At 42.5% G+C, this 26,705-nt stretch overlaps 1 protein-coding gene across 3 annotated transcripts; it reads right to left on the reverse strand.

The window, feature by feature from the left end:
- Positions 1 to 98: 98 nt before the first annotated feature.
- CTTN (cortactin) lies at positions 99 to 25,284 on the reverse strand. Of its 3 annotated transcripts, XM_061462092.1 has the most exons (15): positions 25,130 to 25,284; positions 22,044 to 22,127; positions 21,535 to 21,608; positions 19,964 to 20,093; positions 16,907 to 17,017; positions 16,451 to 16,505; positions 14,286 to 14,396; positions 13,024 to 13,134; positions 11,304 to 11,359; positions 10,170 to 10,239; positions 9,800 to 9,948; positions 3,637 to 3,726; positions 3,364 to 3,547; positions 2,377 to 2,448; positions 99 to 1,791 (listed from the first exon to the last, which is right to left on the reverse strand). In XM_061462092.1, exons 2-15 carry the CDS (start codon positions 22,125 to 22,127, stop codon positions 1,655 to 1,657), a joined length of 1,434 nt encoding a protein of 477 aa, XP_061318076.1. In that variant the 5' UTR covers positions 25,130 to 25,284; the 3' UTR covers positions 99 to 1,654. The 3 variants fall into 3 exon arrangements, with proteins under 3 accessions (XP_061318076.1, XP_061318078.1, XP_061318079.1); XM_061462094.1 differs by lacking the exon at positions 13,024 to 13,134; XM_061462095.1 differs by lacking the exons at positions 13,024 to 13,134; positions 14,286 to 14,396.
- Positions 25,285 to 26,705: the final 1,421 nt, after the last annotated feature.

The following is a 26,705-nucleotide window of genomic DNA, read 5'->3' on the forward strand; positions in this document are numbered from 1 at the left end:
GGATGCAGGCTGGTCCCAGGTAAGCTTGAGACAAGATGGAACCATCTGTAACAAACAGACTGACAAAGCAGTTTAAAAATACCAAAATATCCCATGCAAATGGTTCCAAAAGTTTATTGAATATTTAATTTACAAAAATCATATCCCTATGAGGTGTTCTAGGCAAAATTGGCTAAAATAAACTGCATAGAAAACCCAACCCTATAGTAATGCAAATACAACATGGAAATGAGACCATGAGAAGGAAGAGAAATATAGAATCATGACACACACATGACATTCATTGAGGATTGTCCCAACCATCCAAGAATTGGTTCAACGTGATGCCTTCTCCCTAGTTACATTATACATCTGACCATTTTATACAGGACTTCTATATTCCCTTGGCCCAAATCTTTGTATTCTTTCTTAGTTACTGCACCAGTTCTGCCATTCCCATTTGGATCAGAAGGTGGAAACAGACAGTACATACACTGAACACGTGCGCTATTAGATGCAACTTGCTATCTTTGGTAGGGACCCTAAATCTGCAGTCAAGTCACCTTCTAGAAGGACAAGTTTCAGTTTTGGCAAAGAACAGGTCAAATGCTGTTACTCAGTAGAACACTACAGGAAGGTTGTGTTGACCACAGGAAAAGTGGAGTTGGCTCTTGTAAGGTTTAATTTTTATGGGGTTTAAACCGAATTATTTGTATTAACATTCCTTGACTCAAATATGGTTGCATAAAAAGTCATTACTGCACAGCAGGCCATTGCCTGTAAGAGCAAAGGATGTACTGCACGCAGCAATTCCAGCCTGCCATTTTCCAATGCTTAAAGCAACGAGGCTACTCCTGCAGGTGGTCACACAGATTTGGATGCCAGTTTCCCTTGCTCAGTGTCTCAGCACTTGTAGAGGAGCTTTTCCTGGGAAAGAGGAGGGTGAAACCGAAACACAGAGTAAAGGAATTTGGGATAATCAGTGCTAGAGTGTTTGCAGCCCTCCTCTGGGATCACATGAACAGGAGAAGCAGGAGCAGGAAAACACTAATAATAAAAATCAATGTAAAAGCCAAGGAACTTCACTTGAAAAGAGAAGGAAAAAGTAACCAGACTGTTTCCTTCCTAACATTAATATTCCATAAATATTGGACAGGTTTTGATTAAGTGCCAGTAGCTGCAAATGCCAAGCATTCTCTTCGCTTTGTCAAGCGCTATCTGGAAAAGAAAACAATATGCAACTCCTCAGTCCTCCCCACTCCTCCATAGTGGGAAATGCAAATAACCTGCATAGCCATGATGTCCTTAGCTGAAAACATTTAGTGGAAGACTAACTAGACTTAAACACTAAGTAAATCTGCTCACTTATGAGTAAAACATGCACTATTACAACAGACAGCTAGTTGTCCTCCAAAGGCTTTTTATGACAATTGCTAACTTGGCAGAGAGATGTTCTCCAAATGCATGAAAATCATTTTTAGAGCCTTAGTGAAGAACATGGTAGTTACAATATATTAGCGATTTCTGTGGCATAAACATCTTAAAAAGCAAAGTATTAAATATAAAAGCAATATGTATATACCCCTCCGTCCTCAGAAAAGCATCATGATTTGTAGTGTATTAAAGTCAGATTTATTGACTGGGGAATTAAGGCATAACCAGGAGACAGGAGGCTTCATTGTCTCAGCTCCACATAGTTGGCAGGGAACAACCCATAGCGGCCTTTGCAGACCCCCCTCCACCAGCCATCGTCGATCATTTCTATGTTGGTGATGATGTCGTCTGGGTCAAAGGAGATCTCGTCATCACCCGCTGCAGAGGGAGTGGAAGAGGCTCAGTATTCACACGGGGCAGTTCACCTACCAACCCACCACCACTAATCACACCACAGACACCCCTCACCCTCCCCTCTCCCATCAGGCCACGGCTATCCTCAGAGACGCTCCCCCATCCTCTGGCAGGATGGTTCTTACCTACTGCATTTTAAGCGCATTTCTAACTCAGAGCAACAATTCCCACCTAACACACTGAAAACCACTTCATGGTCTTGATCTCTCCTCAGAATCAGTCAGTCACGCTTTGCAGCACCCCTGTCTGCCCAGGGTTTAAGGAGCGCTAACAGTTGGTTAAAAGAGCTTTTGAGAACTCCCACTCTTTCAGACACAGTGGTTAGTAGCTTTCAGAAGCAGCTCAGTGCTATTGCTCGATCCCTAAATCTTCACAGCTTTATCTCATACATTACTACAAGAGGTGACAAGCTGGGGGTTGGAACTGGATGATCTTCAAGTCCTCTCCAGCCCCAACTCTTCTATGCTTGGCAAAGGAAAAATCCAGACTTACCTATCTGTGCAGAACAAACTTTTCAAAGAGAAGGTTAAAACCAAGAGCTTTGCTTACCAGCTTGATAATCGTAAAGGGCTATGGCTGTAATCCCAAGTTCGTTTTCGTATTCATCATAAGCATTTTCTTCTAGAAAGAGAGAGACAGGAAAAAAAATAACAGCATGAAGCACACTACCTATCACGTGGAGCTCTTTCGTGTGGTGCTCCTCCTTTAATTCTACTGCCAACCCCCATAGGAAGGAGGGAACAAACAATGCAGGTCTGAAACGTGCTGATGCTCCTTCTGAAATGGATTTTTTCCTAAATCACCCACAATTAAAGCCTGAAGGAAGCGTTCACAAGCAGGTATTCAATAGGGTGTAAAGTAGACATGATCAGCCTTATAACACTTTTGTAAGTGTGACAGAACAGCCACTGAGCTCAAGATCACTGAGTAAGAGACTATTTAATACCAGATAAGTCTGCATGGAGCAGGGGAGAAAGGGGCCTGTTTAAAATTCACAGGTTTTGGTACCAGAGCAGGCAGATTCATTCTTCACACCTCATCTGGTAGCCAGAAGAGGTGAGAAAAACAGGAATTTGAAAGAACCTTTATTCTTGCAGTTTCAATTAGTCTGGGACATCCTCACTCCACTCCATTAAAGGCACGGCACACATCACGTCCATTTCAGAGTCCAGGAAGTGCTGACAGTGTTGTGCTTGGTAGGCCAGCACACATTTTCTCTCTGTGCTTTGTACACAAGCTGAGCTGCGTTGCACAGGGGGCAATGGTAACCACTTCTGAAGTTCTTTTTGCACTGATACCCTAGGGAGCACCAGAATTACTGCACCATCACCTCCCTGGTTAAGTAATTTCAACCTTGCTCCAGCTGCACCTTCCTTTCCTAATTACAGTTTGCTGGTGGAGAATCTAAGGAGTCTCATCAGACTGAGACTTTAGAGAACTAGGACAGTGTCCTGTCAGCACAATGATTCATTACGTCATTGCACATGGGAGTAATCTGTAGCTTAAGAGGTTTAGTATCAGAAATAGACACTCTACCTGCTTGGTAATGCTCTCCTGCCCCTGCCACTTCATAGACAGTCTCTGGTTCGTATTCTGCCTCTCGCTGACTCACAGCTTCCTGGTAGTCTGACTCTGCAGCTTTGTAGCTGGGCTCTGGCTCACGTGCAGCTGAATACGCGGTGCTGTTGTAGGCAGGCTCTGCTTCATAGGAAACTGCGTCCTGCAGAAATACAGGTGAGGTTTGTCAAGGGTCCCTAAACAGGTTCCTACCCTTAGGATCAAAAAGCAGGTACTGGAAGTGACTCTAACCTCATAGACTGGGCTTGAGGGTGCCTTCTGCTCAGCTGGCTGCGTGGCAGGAGATGGTGGTGGAGTTTGTTTTTTGGCTTTAGCTTGTTCCTAAATTGAAGAGAAAGAAAAACTTCATGGCAGTTTAATCATTGATGTCATGACTCTGAAGAAGAAACAAGCCTCCAGTAAGGAAGATGACAGCCAGCCTATGCTGCAATGAACTGATGCAAACAGGCAGCAAAGAGGGCTGGACTATTGGACCTGCCTGAAGGTTTAGTGTTGCTGGACAGTAAAGCCTCAGAAACACAGCAAAGAAGTGCAGAAACAAACCCTGTGCAGTATGTACACATGCGCATTTAAAAATGCTCTGAGGCACATTTCCACAGGAGCTGAATGGTTTCTGTGTCCAACATTCATTCTGTTAGGCCTCATGTCCCATTTTAGCCTAAGTTTAGAGAACTTGAAGCCCACGTGTTCTAATTGTACAACTGATGTATTATCTTTGATGAGAAACGATCCTGTGAGCTCTTGCAGGTCTGCAAAACACCTCCAAGGCAAAAGACTGAACAGCTCAGACAAACCTAGGTCCTAAATACTGACAATGAGGGATTCAAACATTCAGAAGAGCTCTATGCAGTAGAAATAAAACCAGTATCGCTACTGTATTCTATAACATGGATCTGAATCAAGTGTTCTCTGGCACTCAGGCTGTTCATGCTGTGCCATCCCACCTGTGAATCAAAGGGCACATCCACAATCAGCATTAGAAAGCCATGCATTAGGAATCCAGGATCCCATAGCACAAGAAGTGCAACACTGCTTGCATGACTTAGAAGACTTTAAAAAAATCAGCTATTTTCTTCTGCCTTTCTTTCTTTACCATAGGGGATAAGAAAACTGTGGATCTAGGGCCTAAGTTTCTTCTTTATTGTAGTAAAAGAAGAGGGAATACATGTTGTGAGAGAGTGTGCACTTCAGTTGTTTCAGTCTGTCAAGCTGTAACTCCCCAAAGGACTCTCAGGATAAACTGTAGTCCAGGGATTAAGGGATAGGGCTCTGCTACAAAACATTTCTTCCTTCCCTCTGTTTGGCACAGCTCAGGAAAAACATAACAAAGAAAGCAAGCAAAGTGGGTCTTGAGAACAAAGCCAGCTTTGAAGACAATTCAAAGCCCAGTGCTGTCCTTCCTGGAAACAGTCCGGATGCAAACAGTGCTCCCCCCACTTTCAACTCCTTTGCTACAGCACAAAAAGCACCAGCAAAGTGTTTCTTAGAAGTCAAACCTGAGTTTGGGGACAAACTAAATAGCAATAATCCATTAACAGTGTCAAACATGGCAACAGCTCCAGTAAGCTGTCCTAGGAGATGGGTCTCTGAAATCCAGACTACAGCTTAGGACAGGCACAGAGTAATGGCCCTGAAACATTTAAACTGCACGGTCCCCCTTCAGGCTGGGTTTCTTCCTCACTGAAATGCTCCATGGGAATGAGCATCCTGCTTTGTTCCCTAAAGTAGCAGAGGCTGGCTAAATCATGAGGCACCTGTCAATTCAAACCAGCAGCTAAAGAGCTCCCTGAACACCATTTGACTGTGTGACATATGTGAAAAGCAAGAGAAAAAGGATCACCAGTAAACAGGGCTCTTGAAGGAATGCAGCCCATATGTACTTTCCCATTGTGGGAGCATGTATGCCCACACACTTTCTTGAAGTAAGAAAGCTTTCTGTTTCTACAAGGAAGTTCACCTAAGTCAAAGTCCATCCCCACCCTTTACAGTAACTGTGGACAGCGTGGCTTACATCCCACCCCTTTTCCTGCTCAGCTTGTGAGTGAGGGCAGTGCAGCCAGTGCCATTCTAGTTTCCCCTTAAACTCATTCTCCCTCCCTCCCTGCAGTATCACACAATTAAGCATGGAGATGCTCAGGCTGGAAGAACATTAATCATCTGGTTATGGTGGAATTTAAATACCAGTTTTGGGGGAAATATCAATGTGTCCAGGCAACAGAGTTTGATGAAGCACAAGAAAAAAATCAAGCATAATGGTGTGAATTTAACCCACACTTACAGCAAAAATAACAGTAAAGAAAGTAAGTCATTTCTGAGACAGAACTGGGGGGGAAAGATGTAACAGTTCAATGACTGATGAGAACCTGTGTTACTACATTTAAACCCTTCTGGAAAACTGTTTCCTCAGCAGGAGGAAAGCTCAATGAAAAAATGAAGTGGGTAAAAAAAGCCTAAATCCACCCAAAATGAATGGCAAGAGAGCTAATGGAGAAGCTGAACCTCTTCCTCCACTCGACCCAGGCTACAAACCCATGCAGCAGAAGGGAATGCTAAGCAGAAAGCCTGGTTACTTACAGTACCAAAATGGACAGGCCACACTGGGACAATGAGAGCCAACAGGATGATGCACTGGCACATAGCTGCTACTCCTTGTGGAAACACAACTGTGGTGCAATGAAATCGCACAGTAGTGCAGAATATACTGCCAGCCCTACTTGTCAAGACAGAGGGAACATCAAAAGCATGCCCTGGAGACACGGCCATCACACAAAGCTCCTCTTTGCATCTTGAGGAACATCAGCCTGCTTGTAGCAAAGGTGCAGAGCAAAAAACAGACACGAAGTACTGAACAGATCGGTCTGAGGTATCAGAGCTGCCACGTGCCCTAGGAAAGAGACACTTCCATGAAGCAGTAGCCAAGAGGTGAAGCACTGAGTTAAGATAGAGTATCCTGCAACAAGAGAACTCGTACCACCTGAGACTCGACCATGAGTCCAGTTTTCTACTTCAGAACACTCACTGTAAGACCCAGGTGTTCAAGGATGATCTGGTTACAGGGACTGGTCTTTTGCAGAATCCCCCAGAAACAACCAAATCAAAGCAAGGAAGTAACAGTCCTTGGCTGAGGAATGTTGCCTTATCAACTACCATCAGCATCCTTCAGGTGACCTGAGAAGCTTCAGAAAGGCTGAGAAGTCCTAGAGACACCAGACACTTGTCTAACAACAAAGCAGTAGTAGTGATGCTGGAACGGAGTTACTGCCAGGTGCAAATATAAACCTCATAGAAAACAAATGAAAGAGCAGAGTGAATGCTGAGAAAGCCCATCTTCCCTTGGGCCTGATATTTCCTAGCAAGTCTCAGAAGTAACTGGAAGCAAGAGCAAGAAAGGGATCTCCTGGGTGCAGAATAGCCTTATTAACAATGCAATACTTGTGATATCCATCAGCCCCTATCACGGTTCTTCCTTATTTGGAGACCTGTAAAAGTATCTGCTAAATTAAATCCTGCAAAGATAACAGTGCTGTTTGCTGTAAGTCACAGTCTTAATGCTATCCACACCCAATGTGCTGACAGAAGAAAATGAGTGCCAAGAAGAGGGAGATCTCCTGAAGGAGTGGATCTGCACTTTCAAGAGCAATGTGCACCTCAAGGTTGTCTCCAGGTTGTGTCCAAAAAGAGTTATTTGTTCCCATTTTTCATCACCCCATAGGACAGCCTCCGGAACTGAGGAACTACAGCTCTTTCATTAGTGTTGCAGTCTCGGTGGCAAGGACAAGGACTGGACAGGATGAGGAGCGAAACATCACTTTGTTAGGGAAGCAGCTAGGTGCCAGACCTAGATACTGGCAATGTATTAAGCCTAAACACACTGAAACATGCTGGGAAGAGTGGACAGTAGTTCAGGAGCAGAGACAGCCTGGCAACAGCTAGAGGAGTTACGGGGCTACCAGCTGAACAGCTACACCAGAAGAAGGTGGTGACACATGCCGATAGCATTTTGCTGTGGCTCCAAGTGAGCAAATGCTGAGGCATTCGGCTGTTCTCATCTGAAAAGCTCCCAGAGCAACTGCACAGACTGGATGCATTCCAGCTTTACTGCTCTGAGGAGAGGGGAACCAAGAAATTCTCCTCAAGGCAAAGGATCAGCTTTTCTCCGTGTGCTGGAGGATGGTGCCAATGCTAAGAATGACACAGGGTAGTCCCAAGTTGACTGTGGCTCAGAGTAGCACCCCCGAGCAGGCTGGATGACCTTATCCAACAGAAAAGACTGAATTCTCAGCTTCAGCTCCCTCCTCATCTCTTAGCTTTAAGATGCTGTGTTAAAGGTGTAACAGGACAGTAACGAAACCCAGTGGTTAGGGTAAGGTATTAAAATTTCACCAAGTCCACAGGGATGAAAGGCAGCATTAGAAGAAACTACTGATATACAAAGATGAACTCCCATTCATCTTGTGATATATGCATGCAGTGAGCATATGGCTTCAAGATGTACTGTGTGAGCATAAGGCAAAAGAGGTGATAAGCTGAAAGGAAAAAAACCAAAGCAGCTGTCACTTTAGATGAAGAGACTTGACTTGATTTATCCTATAAAGCTAGAATGTCCCAGATAAGTTTCAGATCAGAGCTAGGTTACCACAATCCTTCCATGCATTTAGTTCTTCCTACTTGTAAAACAAACTAGTTACATAACGTCTAAACTTGTGATGAATTAGACCATACTGATGGAATGGGATGAACACCAGAACCTTGACATTCTGTAGCAGCATCCCACTAAGAGGAAGTATCTGCCACACCTGAGAAACCAGTCATTGGGTCTGTCCCATTTGTCGTCAGGCAAAGGACCAAACGGGTCAGAAACCACCTGACCATCTTTCCTGGATTCCGGATGTCTTATGGAGGATGTTGAGACAAATTCATATGCAAGAAGATGTATCAGTGGGGCCTGCAGTAGGTGGGCTACACTGGGTCTAACAATGAAAGATAGTTTAGGTGGAAAATAAAAACAAAGGAGGAGAAAGAGAGAGACAAGAAAGAAGGAAACATGAAAACTCCCCCACAGCCAGCCAGGAAGAGCAATGACAAGAGTCCCAGACAAGCACTCTCCTCTGGAAGGGTCTCTTCAGCATAGCAAGTGGCAATGAAGATGCTGATGGGGCTCACCACTTTTCCTGTGCATCTCCTTGAGTACTGTGTGCTTTTAATAAGGACCTGCTCAATCTCCCTACTGGTTATTCCTGCTTGGAACACTAGCAGCAGTAGTTGTAGCATCCTACTTAGGTATCAGTATTTTATAGTCTCAATGCACACATATGGCTAAGTAAATTCTGAATAAACAGAATTTAAAGGACTGGCTCCTTTTGTGTCCTATGCTTACTCTTCTCTAGTGCAAACAAATACATGTAAAACAAGAAGAGAAGAAGGGGAAAAGAGGGACTACTCTTAATGCCAGCATCAGTTGCTTCCCATTCCGTGCCACATCAGTGTTTACTAGTATGAGGCAATGACATCAGAGTAACAGCATGGGACTGCAAGGGAAACTGCCACAGCAGCTGTGGACAAACACTGCTGCAGCAGCTTGTGTGAAAGGTCACAGAGCTGCAGACAGAGGCCTTCAGGATTACTGATAAGGCACCTCAGGCATTGTGTAACAAAAGAAATGAACAAGACACAATGGGTGAGTTACTATTAACACACGAGTCCTCCCATCTCAGCAGCGGAGTTTCACCAAATATGAAAATCCTATAAGGCAGCTAAGATGTAGGTTCTGACTAAGCATTTCCTGCAATTATTTTGCTTCTGAATACCACAAAAATCACAAAGCTTTTAACCATGCCAATGCTGAACTAAGATTCTTAATTCCGTAACTAAGATTCAGTTAACAAATCTCATAGGCATGTGTTATACCAACGGGTGATACCACCTCCATCTTCCACAATACTGGCTCCAAAAAACTAGCATTACCAACCAGAACCATGGTATTAAACTACTTGAACAAGCACTCTTGTAGGACCACATGTCTCTTCCCCTTATGAGCTCCTCTGTGCCCATGGGAATCTGGTACTACCAAAAGGCACAGAAGGAAAAGGTCAGGCTGCAAATGCTAGTGGTCAAGATGAGCTTGCATATTTTGGGACAGGCCTGATAAAAATATATATACTATTAAGTGTTCCTCTATCACCCTATCTGATGTCTGATACACATATGGTACATGCTGATAGATGGCTAGAGTTGCAAACAGGTAAAGCACAGGTACAAACACAGGAAGAACAAAGAACTTCAAGGTCTGGATGGAAAAAGGAAAGTATCTCTCCTTAAAAGGTTCTTTTTTCTCCCAGCATTGCACTGACACACACAAAACATGCTGCTCAAATGGGATTTGAATCCTACTGACCTCCAGTTTCCTTCGAGCCTCTTCCTGTTCTTGTTTTTCTCTGGCCATTCTTTGGGCTCTCTCAGCTTCTGCCTTCCTTCGGTCTTCCTGCTCTTTTTCCTTGGCTAGGTTTTCAAAGTTAGCTCGGATGCTGCTTGTTTTATTAGCAACTGTAAGATTAAATGAAAGTCAAATGTTAAGGTTCTGAGTAAAGGTAGCCTGGAATGAGCTGGTACAAATTTCTGCTAGGATTGAAGTTGTTTCTGCTTTTCTACTCTCTGAGCTCACGGCCCATTCGGGAAAGTCCTTTTAGCCCTCTTCTATCCCAGTGATATTCCAGGCTTTTGAACATTATTACCTCCAAAGAAAGGATTTCGGGCCACTGCCTTACCAGCTTCTATTGGCTTGGTCTTCTGGTAAGTTGATGCTGGTTTCTCAATATCTTCAAAAGTTGCTGCATTCTATCAGTAGGGAGAGAAAGAGTATGTTACAACACACAAATTCATAGAGACATTCAGACAGCTTCAATCTGTGACATTTTATTGTGATATTGCCCCTGGTCTTCAGAACACCGAAATAAAATCGGGAAGAATCAAAACTTGACAAATGGAATAATCCTCTCTGTAAATTGAACTACAGAAGAATTAATCTCCAGGGGCAGGTTTAAACATATTCAAATCCTATTAATTAGAAAACAAATGTAGCTTATGAACAGGTGACTCATCAAAACTAAAAATGAGTCAATGTCCTAAATATTTATTGTGTAGCTGTTGCTGTTCAAATCTACATTGTGCAGGATTTTCATCAAGGTAAAAGCATCCAGTCTCCTTAAAGAAGCAGATATTGTTAAAACAATATTGTATTTGAGAACAGTATCAAAACAATATTGTATTTGAGAACAGTATCAAAACAGGAGGGTTTTTTAAATGAATGGTCTTGAGTCCTGAAGGCACAAATAAAAAGATCCTACAGACTGTCAAACTCCACTACTTTCTCACTTTTAAATGTCCTACATAAAGCAGAGAGTAAATTTATTCAGTAGATAAATGTCAGTGAGGACTTTTTCATGGACAGGTAGAAGGGGAGTATCAGCTGCCCTTTTACTGTTACAGAATACTAAACCAAATTATCCTAAAGAGAATCAAAGCAGGCAAAGTCAATATGTAAAAGACATCTATTTTAAGCAGTTCACTAGAAGGATATCCTCAAGATATAAGGCATCAGCTACATGTTAGAAGACATGACTGAAATTGTGGAATTAATGGATTTTCTCATTATTTCATACAAAGTTTACTATTCTTTCATTTCCATGCTTCAGTTTTCACTACTTATTTATATACACTACCCCAATGTACACACAGACGTGTATAAACTGGCATCGGTGCTGTGTGTATAAACTGGCTTCTTAAAGATTTAGAAAAGCACAGAAGTCTACTATTAGACTGGAGAAGTATCCAGAAACTGGGAGCTGAACCCTACAGATCTAACCAGACTATACTATATCCCTACAGACTATTTGTCATACCTTATCCATCCGATCTTTCTGTACTCCATACTTCCCACCAAATCCTTTTGCATAATCTAAAATCAGGATAAAAGGGTTAGAGCAGGGACTTTGTTACCCCTCCCATCTTTCTGCCAAACTCGAATAGCCATTTCAAATGCAAATAAATAGCCATTTCAGCTGCATGCAGAGGTACAGTGACAGCCGCCAAAGAAAATGCAACCTGGTTTTAGATGCAGAAAGGATACACAAGAGCCTTCAGGTACACCAGCAGATGACAGACTGTGGGCCACATGCATTCTCTGAGTAAACATTAAGCTGAGGATTGATAAGGTATCAAGCAAGGAATAAGGGATGAGCCCTTCTAATGCATCACTTCTGTAACACAGCCTTTCACAGCACCAATTCTTAGCCCTCTGCAGTAACCATATAACCTAAGCGATTTTGCATTGCTCAAAGGAGCGCTATCCAGTCTTCAGTGACCACAGAGGTGGTGTTTTTTTCTCTTTAACATGGTAAATTCTATGAATGACAGGCAAATATAATAAATTTCTCATTCTAGTGGATTTGGTTCTGATACCCAACTGATGGATATTCAAGTCATTGGTAATAACTCCTGTTCTAACATGGAAAGGGGCAATTCCACAAAACAGCACAAGCCTGCAGCAACTCACAACCACAGAAATGGGGTGGCCATGCTATTCTGTACCACCCTTGAGCTGCACACTCTTCTGCTCACTTGATGCTGACTCCAGCACTTGTTAAGACTCCAAAAACAAGTGCCCCAAAAACAGCTTTCTGCTCTTTGTAGCGAGTTAGTACTGAGAGAAACATCTGATGAGCATCAGAAACAGCACAACAGAAGCAGAAAGAGTGTGCGGCTGGAAACACCTTCCTGGTGGCAGTGAGCTGTAGGAATGTGCCCTTGGACTCTGTAGATGCACAGGCTTTCCTATACATCCCTGAATATAATTACTCCTTCTCCCTCTTAGCCCCAAAACCACTTGGGTCCAGCTGTTTTAGCCTATGTCCTTGTGCTCTGCTAAGGCACATCTGATGGTGTATTTGTGTCGCTACAGCACAGAAAAATACTATGAGAATGAACAACCTCATTTTCTTCAGCTTGGTATGTATTTTCAGCCAGAATAAATGGACTAAACTTACATTTTCCTGATCCAGACTTCTCACTTTAAGATAACGGAAAACCAGGAATTCATGGTTTGTACCCCAACTATTTCACAATGAATAAAGAGAGCATGAATAAAGAGCATTTGCTCACCCAAGAAGCACAAACATTCCCTGATTCTTGTTTTAATGACTACAATCGTTTTTACATGATCTTGCCATAACTCATTGCTTGTTATTGGTTACATCCATGGCCCTTAGCTGAGTATTTTCCCCACCAATTTTTAAAGGCAAAACTTCACATTTACTCTAAAACTGGTCAGTGTGATGCCATTAACATCATGATACGAGTAATGTTATTATTGCATTGTATATATAGCTATTAAATAATGCATATTATAGAGCTTTTAACTAAACACTGGCTATCTCTTTCCTGAAAAGAGGCTTGCTTTATGTAACACTGTAAGAGTGAAATGGAAGAACATTGCCAGATCACGTGGGAATAGAAGCGCAAGAAAGTGTCTGCACATTACTAGCACCAATCTACTCAGAGAACTATTTAAGACTGTGTAAGAAGTGGCTGCACTGTTAAGAGAGTAACAAGTGAAAACGGTGCCTTGTTGAGATTCATGCTTGGCTAGTTTCTCCTTGTAATCAAACCCCACAGCAGATGAGTCCTGCCTTTCTGTCTGTACACCAAATTTCCCTCCGAAGCCACTCTTATAGTCTGAAAAAGCCACATGACACTCAAAGTTTTTGCAGTATTTTCAATTACCAATCATTTTGAATGGCAAAAAAAATCATCTCAATATACTTTTGTAAGACGAAATTCAAAAGAAGTTTCCATTTGAGATTAGGAAGAGGTCAACATGATTTATCAGACCCTAGCAAGAACACCATTCTGAAGTCACAGAATAAAGCACTTCTTCGCATTGTTCAGAGATACTGCATAATGCACTTGTATTTAATCAACATTACGAACACAAACACACATAATATGTTCACCAGAACAAACAACATACAAAAGGATACAAGAGACTAAAATGTGTGGTTATCATCAGTGTGCTTAGTATTTGTACACTAGAGATCTGACTTCCAAAGAGATGTTAAGATAGGGTAGAGAGGCTATCCTCCAGATATTCCTACACAGCACTGGTTAACAGAAGAGGAACAGTCCTGCTTCTGCACAGCTTGAGCTAAGAGTTACGACCATTCCCAAATGCTGCCTTAGAAGAGCCATTATAATATATGGTATAAAATGAAGGTACAAAAAGGGAGGAGGTGTTCAAGTAATCCTCCCGGATAAATCTGAGGATCACTTTTAACTTCTTTAATTGAAAAACAAACCAATTAAGTTTGTTTCTTTAAGTTAAGGGTGGTGATAGGCAGAGGGCGGGGGAGCAACTTCTGCTCTGGGTACCTGCATTCCATAGGAATAGGTACCTAAACTGGCAATGAGAAAGGACAGCATTAGATATTACTCTTGCATAAAACCAGGGGTACATATAACAGGAACCAGAAAAGGAAGATTATTTGTGGAAAGTACAAAGAAATTGTTAATGTGTGGTTTGAACAACTCAACTGAAAAAGTTAAAAACAATCCAGACTACCTGCAAACTCATAAAGCTTCTCCAGTAAGAATTTATTACTGGAGTGATAAATCTGGAGAAGTCAGAGCTTCTGGGGACTCAGATGCGTTAAATCTGCTTTGCAGACACCAGTACACCCGATACACAGCAACCATTCAAACACAGAAAAAGGAGACCCGTGTCAGCTACTGTGGCCAAAGATACCACAGGAGGAGGGTTCACAGAGGGAAGAGAAATGTCAAAATGAGGGAAGTCAGAAAGAAAGGCAAGGAATTGTGAACTGATATACCTATCTGGGATTCGTGCAGCTGCACTTTCTCCTGGTGATCCCAGCCAAGTGCACATTTGTCTTGTCTGTCTGTCTGCACACCAAACTTGCCTCCAAACCCCTTTACATAATCTGTATGCATGAAGTTTCAGAAAACATTATTGCAGTTTATGACTGTAAAGAGTATTTCATAAAAAACAACACAGTAAAATGTTATGGGGTAAGTTGCCCTGCCATTAATGATAGTATCTTTCCCTCTTTCCCCTCCCTGCTACACTGACTGTCTCAGCAGAGGGGTAGGATACCCATTCAGGAACTCTGGGATCACAGAGCAAGGAAGCACCACAAATCCAGTGCAGGTTACAGCACACAGACTCAATGGTATTTAAAGATGTGAAGAGTCTGATGCACCTCCTACCTAAAGCCACATGTAGAGCACAGATACAGAAATAATGAAGGACTTGATACCTCCTCTGAATACCACAGATCTGTGCAATTACACATTTATTTCAATAACATCCCTATAGACATTAAGTCCTTTGGAAATGTGCTTGTGAAACACACAGGGACAGTTTACAATGCCTTCCTTTTCATTTAAGGGGAACAAAAATCTGCATAGACAAAGGGCAAACACACATTTACCACAAAAAAAAACACACCCTAACCAAAATATTTATCCCAAGTTTAAAAGGCTGCTTGATTTGAACTAGTATATTGAAATAAAATAATAAAAGACTTTGTGATTCATGTTTTGCCTTGATATTCAAAGCCAACAGCACTTTTTGTCCACTTTGTCCTTGTCAACACCATATTTACCACCAAAGCCCTTGAATAATCTAGAGATAAGAATTTTGTTTGAAAGCGTTCAATGACAAAGCATTACCTTGAGAAACTGTGATAATCAGACCTGCTAACATTACATCCTGTATTAAACGAAGAACTGACATCCCCATTTAATCTTGATTCCAGATATTTAAGTCATAAATACTTCAGAATTCTTTAACTCTTCAGGATGGAAAATAAAGCAGCACCATGTGGAGTTCAACTGCTGGGCAATATCAGCAATTCTGCTGTTTGATTCCTTGATAAAATTCTTTAGACACTTAGAGCAAAGTGAACATCAAAACCAATGTCAGCAACAGCCTGGATGCTCCTAAACAAACACCCCCTTGTACTCTTTGGCATTTCTAGAGTGTAAATGCTTCTTTGAGATAGAAAGAAAAGAGATGGTGAAAGTGTGAATTTTTCCATGAACGGGTCAATTTTTGATCAGACCTGCCTGGAAAACTGAGTAGCAACACAATAATAACAACTCTAAATCTGATAAATGCTTCCAAAGTAAGAGCAGTTGGCTCATCACTTAAAAGCAGTCAAATCCTGTGGTTTAGGTTTCTTTTTTAGAAGTTAAAGTTTTCAGCAACATCAATTTTATTCAGTGTTAACTTTCAGCGGGGTACGAGTTCAACAGATGTAAAAAATCCTAGTATTTTACAACACTGCCCTATCATGAGTGCCTACTACATCAGAGGATGAGCCCACTACTACGTGTGCCTACTCACCCTTCTGTGGCTCATGTTTTACCCTGTAATCAAACCCCACTGCACTCTTGTCCACTCTGTCAGCCTGTACTCCCCATTTTGCACCAAAACCACTTGAGCAGTCTGCCTTGAGAGTAAAAATGAAATTATGAAGTTTTTAATGGAACCATCTCAGCAATTGAGGGGAAAAAAGTTCTTTCAAAATGAAATATTGCTCTTTAGCACGCAAAATAAAGTTTAAACACAGAAAATAAGATGGGCAACAGCCCCTATAGTTTATGATGGTTCCTCTTAAATCTACTCCTTATTTCCAACAGGGTGCAATACACTAAAGAACAACTCCTGGTCTTCCTAAAACGACCCTCACTTCCTTGATCCTCACTTGTAAAAGACAAGTAAGACTCATGATGACAATCATGATGGTGCTATTTCCTTGTCTCAAAACTTCATCAACTCAGGAAATAGCTTTGAAATTCAGTTTTTCATCTTGTTTTCCTCCCAACCCCCTCAACATTTGATTCACTGAGAACACCACTAAACAACTGCCTCACTAAACAAGGTCTTTTCCCAAACAGTAGAAGAGTAGGGATCTATTCTACCATTTATAAAATACATGTGTCTACAGAGATGACCACCTCACCACTTTACCTCTTTGGGAGGCATGCTTCTCGGTTTTGCCCTGATATTCAAATCCAACAGCTGACTGGAAGAGAAATAAAATTGCATGACAAAGAGTTAGATACTAGTAGAAAAACTGCATGCACTTCACTGGACACAGCACAGGAAGCTCCTCTGTCTTTCCATACTGCTCTGACCTCCTTGATCAGGAGCATAAATACCTACTTAACTCCAGGCCATATTCATTTGTATGATCGTTTAGTAGATTTTCCTTTCAATTCATCTCAATTTCCCATTAGGGCCTTCTTCTATCTTGCTTTAAACAGTTATTTATCTCCATAAAAGTCAGTGTTAGTTTACTGCTAAACTTCAAATACAGCTGGAAGAGCAGACCAGCATTTTAAGGTATTGGAATTTTTCAGCTGTACATATAAAATGAGAAACTTAACTACTGTGAGTAGCTGTATATGAAATGGAATTGCTTACCTGGTCAACTCTGTCAGTTTGCACTCCAAACTTGCCACCAAACCCTTTCACCAAATCCACTTGGGAGCAATGCTTAGAAAGTTTGGCTTGATATTCGTGTCCAACAGCTGACTAAAAACAAAGGGAAAGTTCAGAAACAGGCAGCAGTTCTACGCAGCTCTGTATGGAAAACAGTGCACCATGTAACCTGAGGATAAGCTTTGTTATAAATACACATCACTGCCAGTGTTCTTGTTGGAACTAACTTCCCTGGAAATGGCTACTCTCTTGAGAGGTCTTTGAGACCATCACCATGCTAGCAATACAGCCCAGGCAATGAAGTGTCAAGAAACAGTCTGACAGCAGTGACTGTATTTCATAAAGACTGTGTTAAATTCTACATTTTTACTTCAAAAGCACAGGAATGATAAACAGGAAGGATACAGACAGAATCCTGATGGTGTTCATGAAGAATCTGAAGTAAGGCTTAGTCCCATATAGTAGACTGTAACCAAATATAACTACAGCTAGGTTTTCCATTGACATACTTTTAAGGAAGGACTCTGATCATAAATCAAATTTAGGCATCTTCTCTGTATACATTCTCCTCACTTGCAAAATGGCACCTCAGCATGAAGTGGTGCTTCCACGTAAAGGCAGAGCTCCCCATGCCAAAGGCATCCCTGCACCACAGTCTTCAGTTTGAGCCTGCACCTGGAACTCAAGCTGAACACAGCAAGTTGAGGCACAGTTACATCACACTGCGACTGGCTTCAGGTAAGACACAGGGATGTGTAATTACACACCTGCAAGTACATCCAGATAGCATTTGCTAGTGTTACTTTAAATCTAGTGCTAGGACACCCTTCTAGATCCTGGGGTTGATGCTACAGCCAAGCACCTTGAGGGGTGCATAACACAGCAAAAATGCTTTTTCTTGTCCAGTGCCACTGAGTTCTGGCCAGAGCAACTTGCATTTTGCCACTTTAACATTTGAGTCTCAAATGCATATGATTACTGTCAGAGGCAGAAAGAGAAGACTCTGTAACTTGCCAAACACAGCCATGATCAGATGGAGAGGCTGCACCTTGTGACAATCACCTCTCATGATTCAACACCACCACCCACCCCATTCAAGGCAGTCAGCATCTGCATCTGCAGCAGGGAGCCCTCCAAGCAGCTGCCCCAAGTTCTGACCTTTGAGGAGCGAGAAACTGTCTTCTACCAGACAGCTGGACCATTTGAGGACACAAGGTGTCTAATAAGTAACTTGCCTTTTACAGTATTTACAGGGAACATTCCAGGCACTCAGGAAAGCAAAACATTACCACATATAATGGGTGAAGTAATTACCAAGTAAGAGAACAAGGATGACAATAATAGGACGCTACCTTAGCTTACAAGCAATATAAAAGCTCCTTTATTTTCCTGACTGAAACAGTCATACTTTTGTTCATTTTGCAGGTGTTCTGTAGCAGAATAACTGTTAAATGTCACAGAAAAGGCTCCCAATTCCCATTACATTTATGAAAGACACAAAGCTCTGAAAATTCTGGGGTTTATGTGACCTCTCTTTTGCTATATCAGTTGAGGTGGGTGAGGTTTAGGCATGCTGTTTTCTTTACGTGGTACCAGAACTTTGGATTTCATTAAATACCAACCATTACCACAAACTCCTTTTTAGAAAAGACATGGAAACTATTTTTCTTAGAAATCTGTATTTCAGAGTAATCTGCCCTCAGAATTCCTCAGCACAATACCGTGCTACATTTTAAATCAGTTATGGAGGTCTGCCATACAGAATGATGTAACCGTTCATTTTAAGTCAGCACCAAGGTTTTGTCCTAAATAAAGCAAAAACCTGTACCATGACAATGCTGCAGATACACTCATTGATTTAGGTGAGTCAAGCCTTAACACCAGCACACCTGCACAGAGGAACAGATACCTATGAAGGGGAGACCTCACTGAGGAGGTTTGAGAATTGCAGCTATAAGGAAGAAAGCTTTATTAAAATCATAATTTATGAACATCTCCTGCCACCAGTATCACTCAGGAGAAGGATAACGTGCTGATGCTAGGAGCTACACAGGACTAATGATTGAATGTGCTCAGCAAGTCCTTTCCCAAATTCAAAGGTCAGACTAGCCTGCTTCACTGACAATTAGACAGCAATTTACTCCGGAATATGGGAATCCAGCAAAACCTTAAAGCTGCCAAATTACTACAAACCCAGAAAGTAAGTAAAGTAAGAAAATCAAATCATTCTTGTTCAGGAAACAGTTTGGCTCTTATTTTAAGAGTACATGAAAGAAACTAGCCAGAAGTTGGTATGCCTAATTATCACATGGCTAATAGAATTACCTTAAGAATTATCATTTCTTCTGTTAATAGAGTGTAACTTCAACTGCCATCAAGTCCTTATGTAAAATGTTACCATCAATGACTTTTTAAAAATACAATGATTAGTTGTCACCTTTGACAGTTTACCACTGCTGCCCATCCTTTTCCTCATTCTCTGGCACAAAACTGAAACTAAACTGCATTTATTCATGCATTAAGTACTTTGTTAATTTAAAAATACACAGTTAGAAACTTGAATCTTGGCTCCAGGGGAATCCACTCAGGACATAAGCATGCAGACTTGCTCTAAAGACAGAGCAAGCATCAAACAAAAACGTGGGCCCCTTGTGCATCCCAGAACTTCTCATCATCCATATATGCCTGATTTGCCACCTGAAATACTTGTTCCTGATGCTTCAAGTGCTTTAGTTCAGGTATTTATGTAAGAGCACCTTGATTTATCTGGGAAACAGAACACGATGGCCTGACAGAATTGGGCAGTAGTGGTTACAAGTGTCCTTGATAAAGCACTGCAAGAGTGCTTCTTCTGCCATCAAAATGAGCCACCACTGCATATAGCTTATGCCATGATCTCAGCTCCTGCATCTCTGAAACTAGCAAAGTTGGAACAATTTTGCACGTTCACCAAGCTTACCTCACATATGTAGTTGTGCTGGCCACAAACAAAGTGAGGCAAGACTTATAACATCATCCCAGGGAAGCATTCATACTTACTTTATCCATGCGATCTTGTTCGACACCAAATTTCCCTCCATAGCCATGGGAAGCTTTTGGTCCTGTTTCAAGCTCCTTCTCTTTGAGGTTCTGGTGTTCTTGGAATACATTCTCTCTCAGCTCATGAATACTTTAAAGACAGATAATTAAGCAGCAAGTTTTACTATGAAAGTTTCAGAAGATAACTTCAAAAAGATGCAAAATAAAAAGATGATAAAAATATCATCTTAATTAAAGTTGGACAACTTGTATTTTTCAAGCCCTTCTCGCTTTATCAGTGCACAAAACAGTTCATGATATTCTGAGCAACAGAATTTATTCTTAGAGTCACAGAATGGTTTGGGTTGAAAAGGACCTTAATATCATCTAGTCCCAACCCACTTGTCATGGGCACAGACACCTCACACTAGACAAGGTTGCCTTTTTGGACAGTTTTTCTAGTGAAAAACATTGGGTTTAAGACTGAAGGGTATTCTGCTATTTGAACAACCAACTACTTAGAATTCCTGTGTGCCTGAAACATGTTTTCTTCTAATATCCTATTTCAAGTTCTTTCTATTTAGATGGCAACTTTTCAGAATAGGGATCATCTCTTATCAGACAGTCCCTATGGTAATGGGACTCTGATTCTAACTAAGCGTTCTGGACACAACAGCAATATAAAAGAAGGATAGAAGGAGACATGCCCCTTCTCTTCCCCAAATGTTCCCTTGCAACATGCAGGAATTGAACTTACTGTAGCACAGGCTACACCTGAGAAGAAGCAGCCAAGGTAGTAAAGTGCACCTTTAAACACTTCCCACTGGAGTTTAAAGCTTCCTCAGGTGGAATTCAGCCAGTAAACATCCCCACTGCACTCCAAGTAGGGCAGAATAACATTGATCCCTGAAGTAACACACTTAGTTCAGTCACTTCCCCTGCGCAACACTGATGACATTTATTCTTAGCTTTATACCATGAGGGTTGCTGCCCCAGAAATACACAAGCAAACCCAAAATGAATGTCACAACCGCAGATTTCCTAAAACTGCTTTAAAGCTAAGTCTCAGACACTTCTCATAAGAAGCACAAGACTAAGAAGATGGATCATTTCTGTCTCACACAGCCCTCCCTGACGCACTCGTTTGCTTTTCTGCCAGAGGGCTCAGTTTGTCACTCTGCCAGAATTTTTATGAGTTCGATAGCAGTTTTCTCAACAAAGCCTAAGAATTAAAGGACAAAATGTACCCTCAAAGCACCAAACTGGAGCTGCTCAGATCACCCAACAGAAACCTCTCTCCTGGCACTATTGGCTCTGGCCCCAAACCAGGACAAAGAAGCCTTCCAGACACAAAGAGGCAGGAAAAATAACATTTCCAGTTACAAAGAAAGATGTAAGAGTCCCTACACCAAATTCCTGATCTTCATTTCAGATCTGAAGATACTGACACATTTGAAAGACCAGCAATCTGGCAAATAATCTTCTACAGAGAGTCTTGTTTAATTATGAAGATACAAGTAACTGAGAACATGAGTTGATTAAAAGTCAGCTGGGATTGTGACTTAATAAACTGAAAAAGAGAGCTGCTTTACTTGATGTGCTCTTGATGGCCGGATCCTTTCACAGTTTTAGCCCCCCAGCGCTGTTCTTTCTCACTCACATCATTCTGCAAAAGACACACATAAAGAAGAGTTAAGACCCCAAAGACATCGCTAAGTTATCTGCACTTGAGAGTTCACAACAAAAGCCTTCAGCAGTCAGAGACATCAGAAGAGTCAGAAGAGAAGATTCTACCACCCTCACTTCTCTTCTGCCATAAGCTTTGTCCCCTGCTGAAATGCACAGAGCAGACATTCAAGCCCCAAGAGGCTACTGCTTCTTGATGCAAACCTCTTCCGTAGAGACTTCCCTGCAGTACCCAGCCAAGAGAACATAGTTTTGTTAATCACCCACAAGCACAAACTGCTAATTCTTTTTCTTCAGGCATATGTTCCTATCAGTTTATTTTGCCGAGATACAGTCCCCACCCTGAAGAATTCCTCTTTAACACACCACGGTACACACTTCTGCTGAATGAATCAGTAACATTCAAAAGCCATACCACGAAATCAGGATCCGTCTCCCAGTCATCAGTTCCGTCAACCTGGTTGATACAAACAGCGAGGCCTGCAGTAGCCTTCCACATCTGCAACACCATCAGAACAAGCTCTGTCACGCTCCAGTCACATGTCAACTCTGTTTACATTACGTATAAAGCTGATGGAGAGGCAATCCAAACTTCTCAATGGAGGATGTTATTTAAACACACAAACAGAAGCTACATTTGCAGTGAAAGTCAATTTGACCACTGGGTCTCAAACTGGTTTGAAATCCCCTTTTAGTTTTCCTACTGCAAGAAGCTTAGGAGGAATCACTGACATGATTTCAAAGAGAACAAGGAAGTCTTTCCTTGCTCAACATTTATCTTCATTCACTGCACTGAAAGATTCCTCTTCAAACAGCTCTCCAACATCCACTTCCAAAGACTGCTGCTAATTCTAGGCTCTATGCATATATTTAAGGTGTAGGAATTGGCTTCTTTCCCCAGCCATTAGCAATGATAAGCATGATATTGTTCATTAGGCAGCATAGCCTACGTTATATTACATTATACCTACCCAGCCTCATTGCATAATGAGTTTCAGCATCATGAAAGAAATCCAAAGAACTGTAAGAATTTGCATGCAACCTAGACATTAGTCCACCTGCCTGGAACAACCAAGTTACTGTGTTTCTCAGATAACCCCTCGTGAAACACGTACACAACCTCAGCATCGTGTCCCACTTTCAGGAGAAACAGAGGGCAAGAGCTGGAGCACTGGCAACAAGAAGCAAAACTCATAACAAGGGAAGAAATAACATCTAGAAGCAATTCAACACTTTTTTCCAGGCCAATTAATAACGTTGGACATCTCACTTTCTGGAAACCTTATCCCCTGTGAAGTATCAAGTTGGACGCTTTCAGTTAACACTTTTGTGACTAGTGAGCAGAACAGATGACCTGCCAAGAGTATTTTATGGCCTTTATTCTAGGTAAGCCAAAACAAATGAACTCTAAAAAGCTTTCTCTTCATCTAGCTTTTCAGACACACAAGTTAGAAGAAGGATTTATCTCTTCTCATTACTATTCCACTACAGTTCTTTAACATACCATCATTCTGTCTGCTTACCCTTCTCTTTCTAATTAAAAAGAGATTATTGTGGGTTATTTCATTCATAATATATGGATAATTCAATAGGTAGAATGAAAACTCTCTTTTCAATGCACAGCTAATAATCCATAGGTAAAGCACACAGAGAAAAATAAACCAGCCTGACAGAATGAGCTGATGAGCCACTTGTAAGGGGCGCTTCAGGACTGGTAACAAGGATGAGAACAACTGATAGTCACACACCAAAGTAGCAAGTGAGGGAGTAGCCTGGAAGGAGGTTTTAAGAGTAGAGCAGATGATACCCTGATACAAGTAGTAGTACATTTCCCCTTATGCTTCTTCAGGTCTCCCATCTCCAAATTCCTATGGAAATTAAAGTATTAGCCTTTGTTATATGGCTTAATACTCTGAAAACTTGTGAGACTGCAAGTTTTTAATATAAACCTTTAGAACGCTGGCATTTTACCTCCTTAGAATATCCTGTCTAAAGCCTTCTCATCATATCTCAGGCTCTCCTACCCTTCAGTTTGCCACAGGGCCTTCACTAAATCAACCCTCTCACAAAACTAAGTGCTGGAAAGCAAAACCAAACCAGCTCAACAACGAAACTCAATGTGGGGTGCAAGTTCTACCTCTGTAACCAAACCTAAGAGGGATGCTATGTACCCTTTCTCCTGTACTCCACCATGCTGCACGCTCTCCAATTCATTTCGAGATGGAATTCAGGTGACAAGAGCTGAAGTGCAGGTGTGCACGGTTACTCTGTATTTGGTGCAAAAGACAACCTGGTTCATGCATTTACCTGATTGTGTAAGTTTGCTTTACACGTTCAGTTGCGTTCAAGCATTCAAAAGAACAAAAGCTGCATCTTCTAGATCCAGAAATCTAGATTTCTTTGCTTCCCCCTCACACTCTCACAAACAATAAGGAAAAAAGGATTTCACATGCATACCCTTACAAAATCCAGAATCCACCACGTCTCTCCCTAAATTATGCACATGAACGCCAACATCTTTCCACACCTCAACCCTGCATTCTAATTACCAATTTTAATTACAAAAGGGAGCTAAGCAGCTTAGTAACAAGGAATCCCAGTCAAGACCTCTCCGATTGCTGGTGGGGAGCTAACAGGAATAAGCCTGGTTTCCGCAGCAGCTTGCTATTCCAGCATCTCTTCCAATGCAAAATGGGGAGAAATATGATCTCTTTATGAGTCACTGACTCACATGGTCGTATTTCTGAAGGAAAAGGAAAACAGTACGGTTCAAAGTCAGACTAAATATAAGCTTTGAGTTCATGTGGCCAGCTCTGCCCCTCACCGCTGTTATGATTAACCACCACCCTACCCAGCACCTTTAGCTCGGGAACTCCGATCTTCCCCAGGGCCTACGACAAACTCCTGAAGGAACAAAGGGAAATGCCAACGCTTTTAAGCCCAGACACAGCGCTGCAGGCCAAGAGAAACCAGCACCAGCTCTAGGTCGAGGCAAAGGCTCCATGGGGCACCTCGCAGTCATGCGGCACCTTTGGTTGCCATTCCCCTTGGACACTGAGGGAGACGGCTCTTCATTCCGAGGGCGCAACAACCTCAGACCCGACTTTCGCTGGCCATGGCTTGGCTTACCCCCTCACCAAGCCCCCTAAGCCCTCAGCAGACGGCTTTATCTTCTTTCGGGGGTGGGGGGGTGGGGGGGTGGGGGTGGGGTGGGTTATCTCTGGGCAGCTTCATGGAGTTTAAAACAACAAAAGAAGCGCAGCCACGTACCCCCGGCTCGGCCTTTCCTCCTCCAACCGCCTCACGGCCCCTCAGGACGGCCGCGCCCGCCCAACACCGACCCCACCCCGGCCGCCTCAGCCCTCGCCCGGCCCAACGAACCCTCCCCATCGCTCCGCACCCCCGGCACAAGGAGGGGTGCGGGTACGGCCCGGGGCCTCCCCGCTCCACCGGCGGTCAAGCGAGCCGGGGACCCCCGCGGCCCATCCCCGCCGCGCTTACGCTGCCGCCCGCTACCACCTCCTCCCGCGGCCGCTGGTGTCCTGGCTCCCCGCCGCTGCTTCCCAGGCTGGCGGCTGCTGCTGGTGCTGCAATTTCCGCTTCTCCCGAGCTCCCACTTCCTCTTCCCGCACGGCGGGGCGGCTCCAGGTGGGATTGGGACCCGCCCCGGCGTCCCTGTAACACCGCCCCGGCGGGGGACGGGGCTGTGGGACGGGCGGGGAGAGCTGCGGCAGCTGCAGCAGGGCTGAGGGCCATGGACGGGAAACGAAATGAGTGGAATATATATATATATAAATGCTTATAATATATATTTATATGTATTGCATATTATATTTATAATGTATAATATCTATAATGTATCCTCTTCCTAGGTTTTAAAAGCGCTACCCCATCAAAAATGCACCGTCAGGACTCTAATGGCTACAGCAGATTGGGTACAGCTTGAAACGGGCTGGTTCGGCTCCCTCTTTTGAAATATTAATACTTACTTTTGCACCATCACTGCAACTGCGTCATCTTGAGGGATTTGGATCTGCCAGTGAACAAAAGATTCACATCTGACTGTTCCCGGGCTATCTAAATTAAACAGATGGGAAGAAAGAAGCAAGCAGGTTTTCAAAGGCAGCTTTAACACTTTAGGAGGGGTTCTCCCACTGTTTTATTCCCAGGGAAGCAGATCCCAAAGCCTGACATTCCTCGTGAAAAACATTACAAGTAAATACACCAATTCAAACAGTAATAATGGGTAAGATAAACCCAGGCAAACAGTTCTATAGGTTTTGGAGAGGGGAAGACAACGCACTAGTAATTCCCATTCTTGGTGGGACAGCAGCCTCCACCCCCCTAAAGCCAAGCATGGTCAGGTCACAGTGTAAATAGACTCAATTACTGTATTTTTCTGTGTGAAGGATAAGATAAATTGAGTATGGCACATTTAAAAGATAAGGGTAAACTTAATTCTGCTGGAGGAGAAAGCAGGCTCAGAGAACCTCATTCCTTCTGGCATTATTTCTGGCTCTGGTGCTGTGGAGTCTTCCCTGGTCCCTCTGATGACAGGAAGAAACACCAGCCACATTTATGTATTATTTCCCATCCATGCCATATAAACCCACCAAACGCTGCTGCTTAAATGAGACTAAACTACCTTTTTGGCAAAAATGACATAAAAAATGAACTTTAGGTCTACCCAGTTCCAAACTCACGTTCTGCTTTGAACTACTTCACGTGATCTCTGCTCCGAGTTTTGGCACAATAAAGCGCTACTGTCCGTGAAGCGCTGCAAGAGCAGTGTTTTACTTCTACATCAAGCTTGAAAGAGGAAAGATGAAGCAAGTTATAACACCTGTTTTGAGATTTCCCTGCCCTCTGAACATGCAAAAACCAAAATCACAAGTTTAAAGTTGAGATAATTCTACCACCTCCTCATTGCAGATTAAATGCGTACTTTGATAGCTCTCTTTCCAACTAAAGAGATTTGCCAATTTACAAGAAGTTATATTTAACCAACCTTTATTTAAACATTACTGTAACACACCCATATGCCTTCTACACATGCATTTGCATGTTTCTCTTTCCA

This window comes from Pezoporus flaviventris, unplaced genomic scaffold, assembly GCF_033815535.1.
Source record: "Pezoporus flaviventris isolate CSIRO_AGI_PZ_B2104156 unplaced genomic scaffold, CSIRO_AGI_Pfla_v1 ptg000035l, whole genome shotgun sequence".
NCBI classification, from domain to species: Eukaryota; Metazoa; Chordata; class Aves; order Psittaciformes; family Psittacidae; genus Pezoporus; species Pezoporus flaviventris.

Coding starts and splice junctions, on each gene's coding strand:
- CTTN (XM_061462092.1), bottom strand. CDS start 22,127: ATGTGGAAGGCTACTGCAGGCCTCGCTGTTTGTATCAACCAGGTTGAC. Junction 11,360..13,023: donor CAAGCATGAATCTCAACAAG/GCACCGTTTTCA, acceptor TCCTGATTTTAG/ATTATGCAAAAGGATTTGGT. Junction 10,240..11,303: donor AGAAAGATCGGATGGATAAG/GTATGACAAATA, acceptor CCCTACTGATAG/AATGCAGCAACTTTTGAAGA.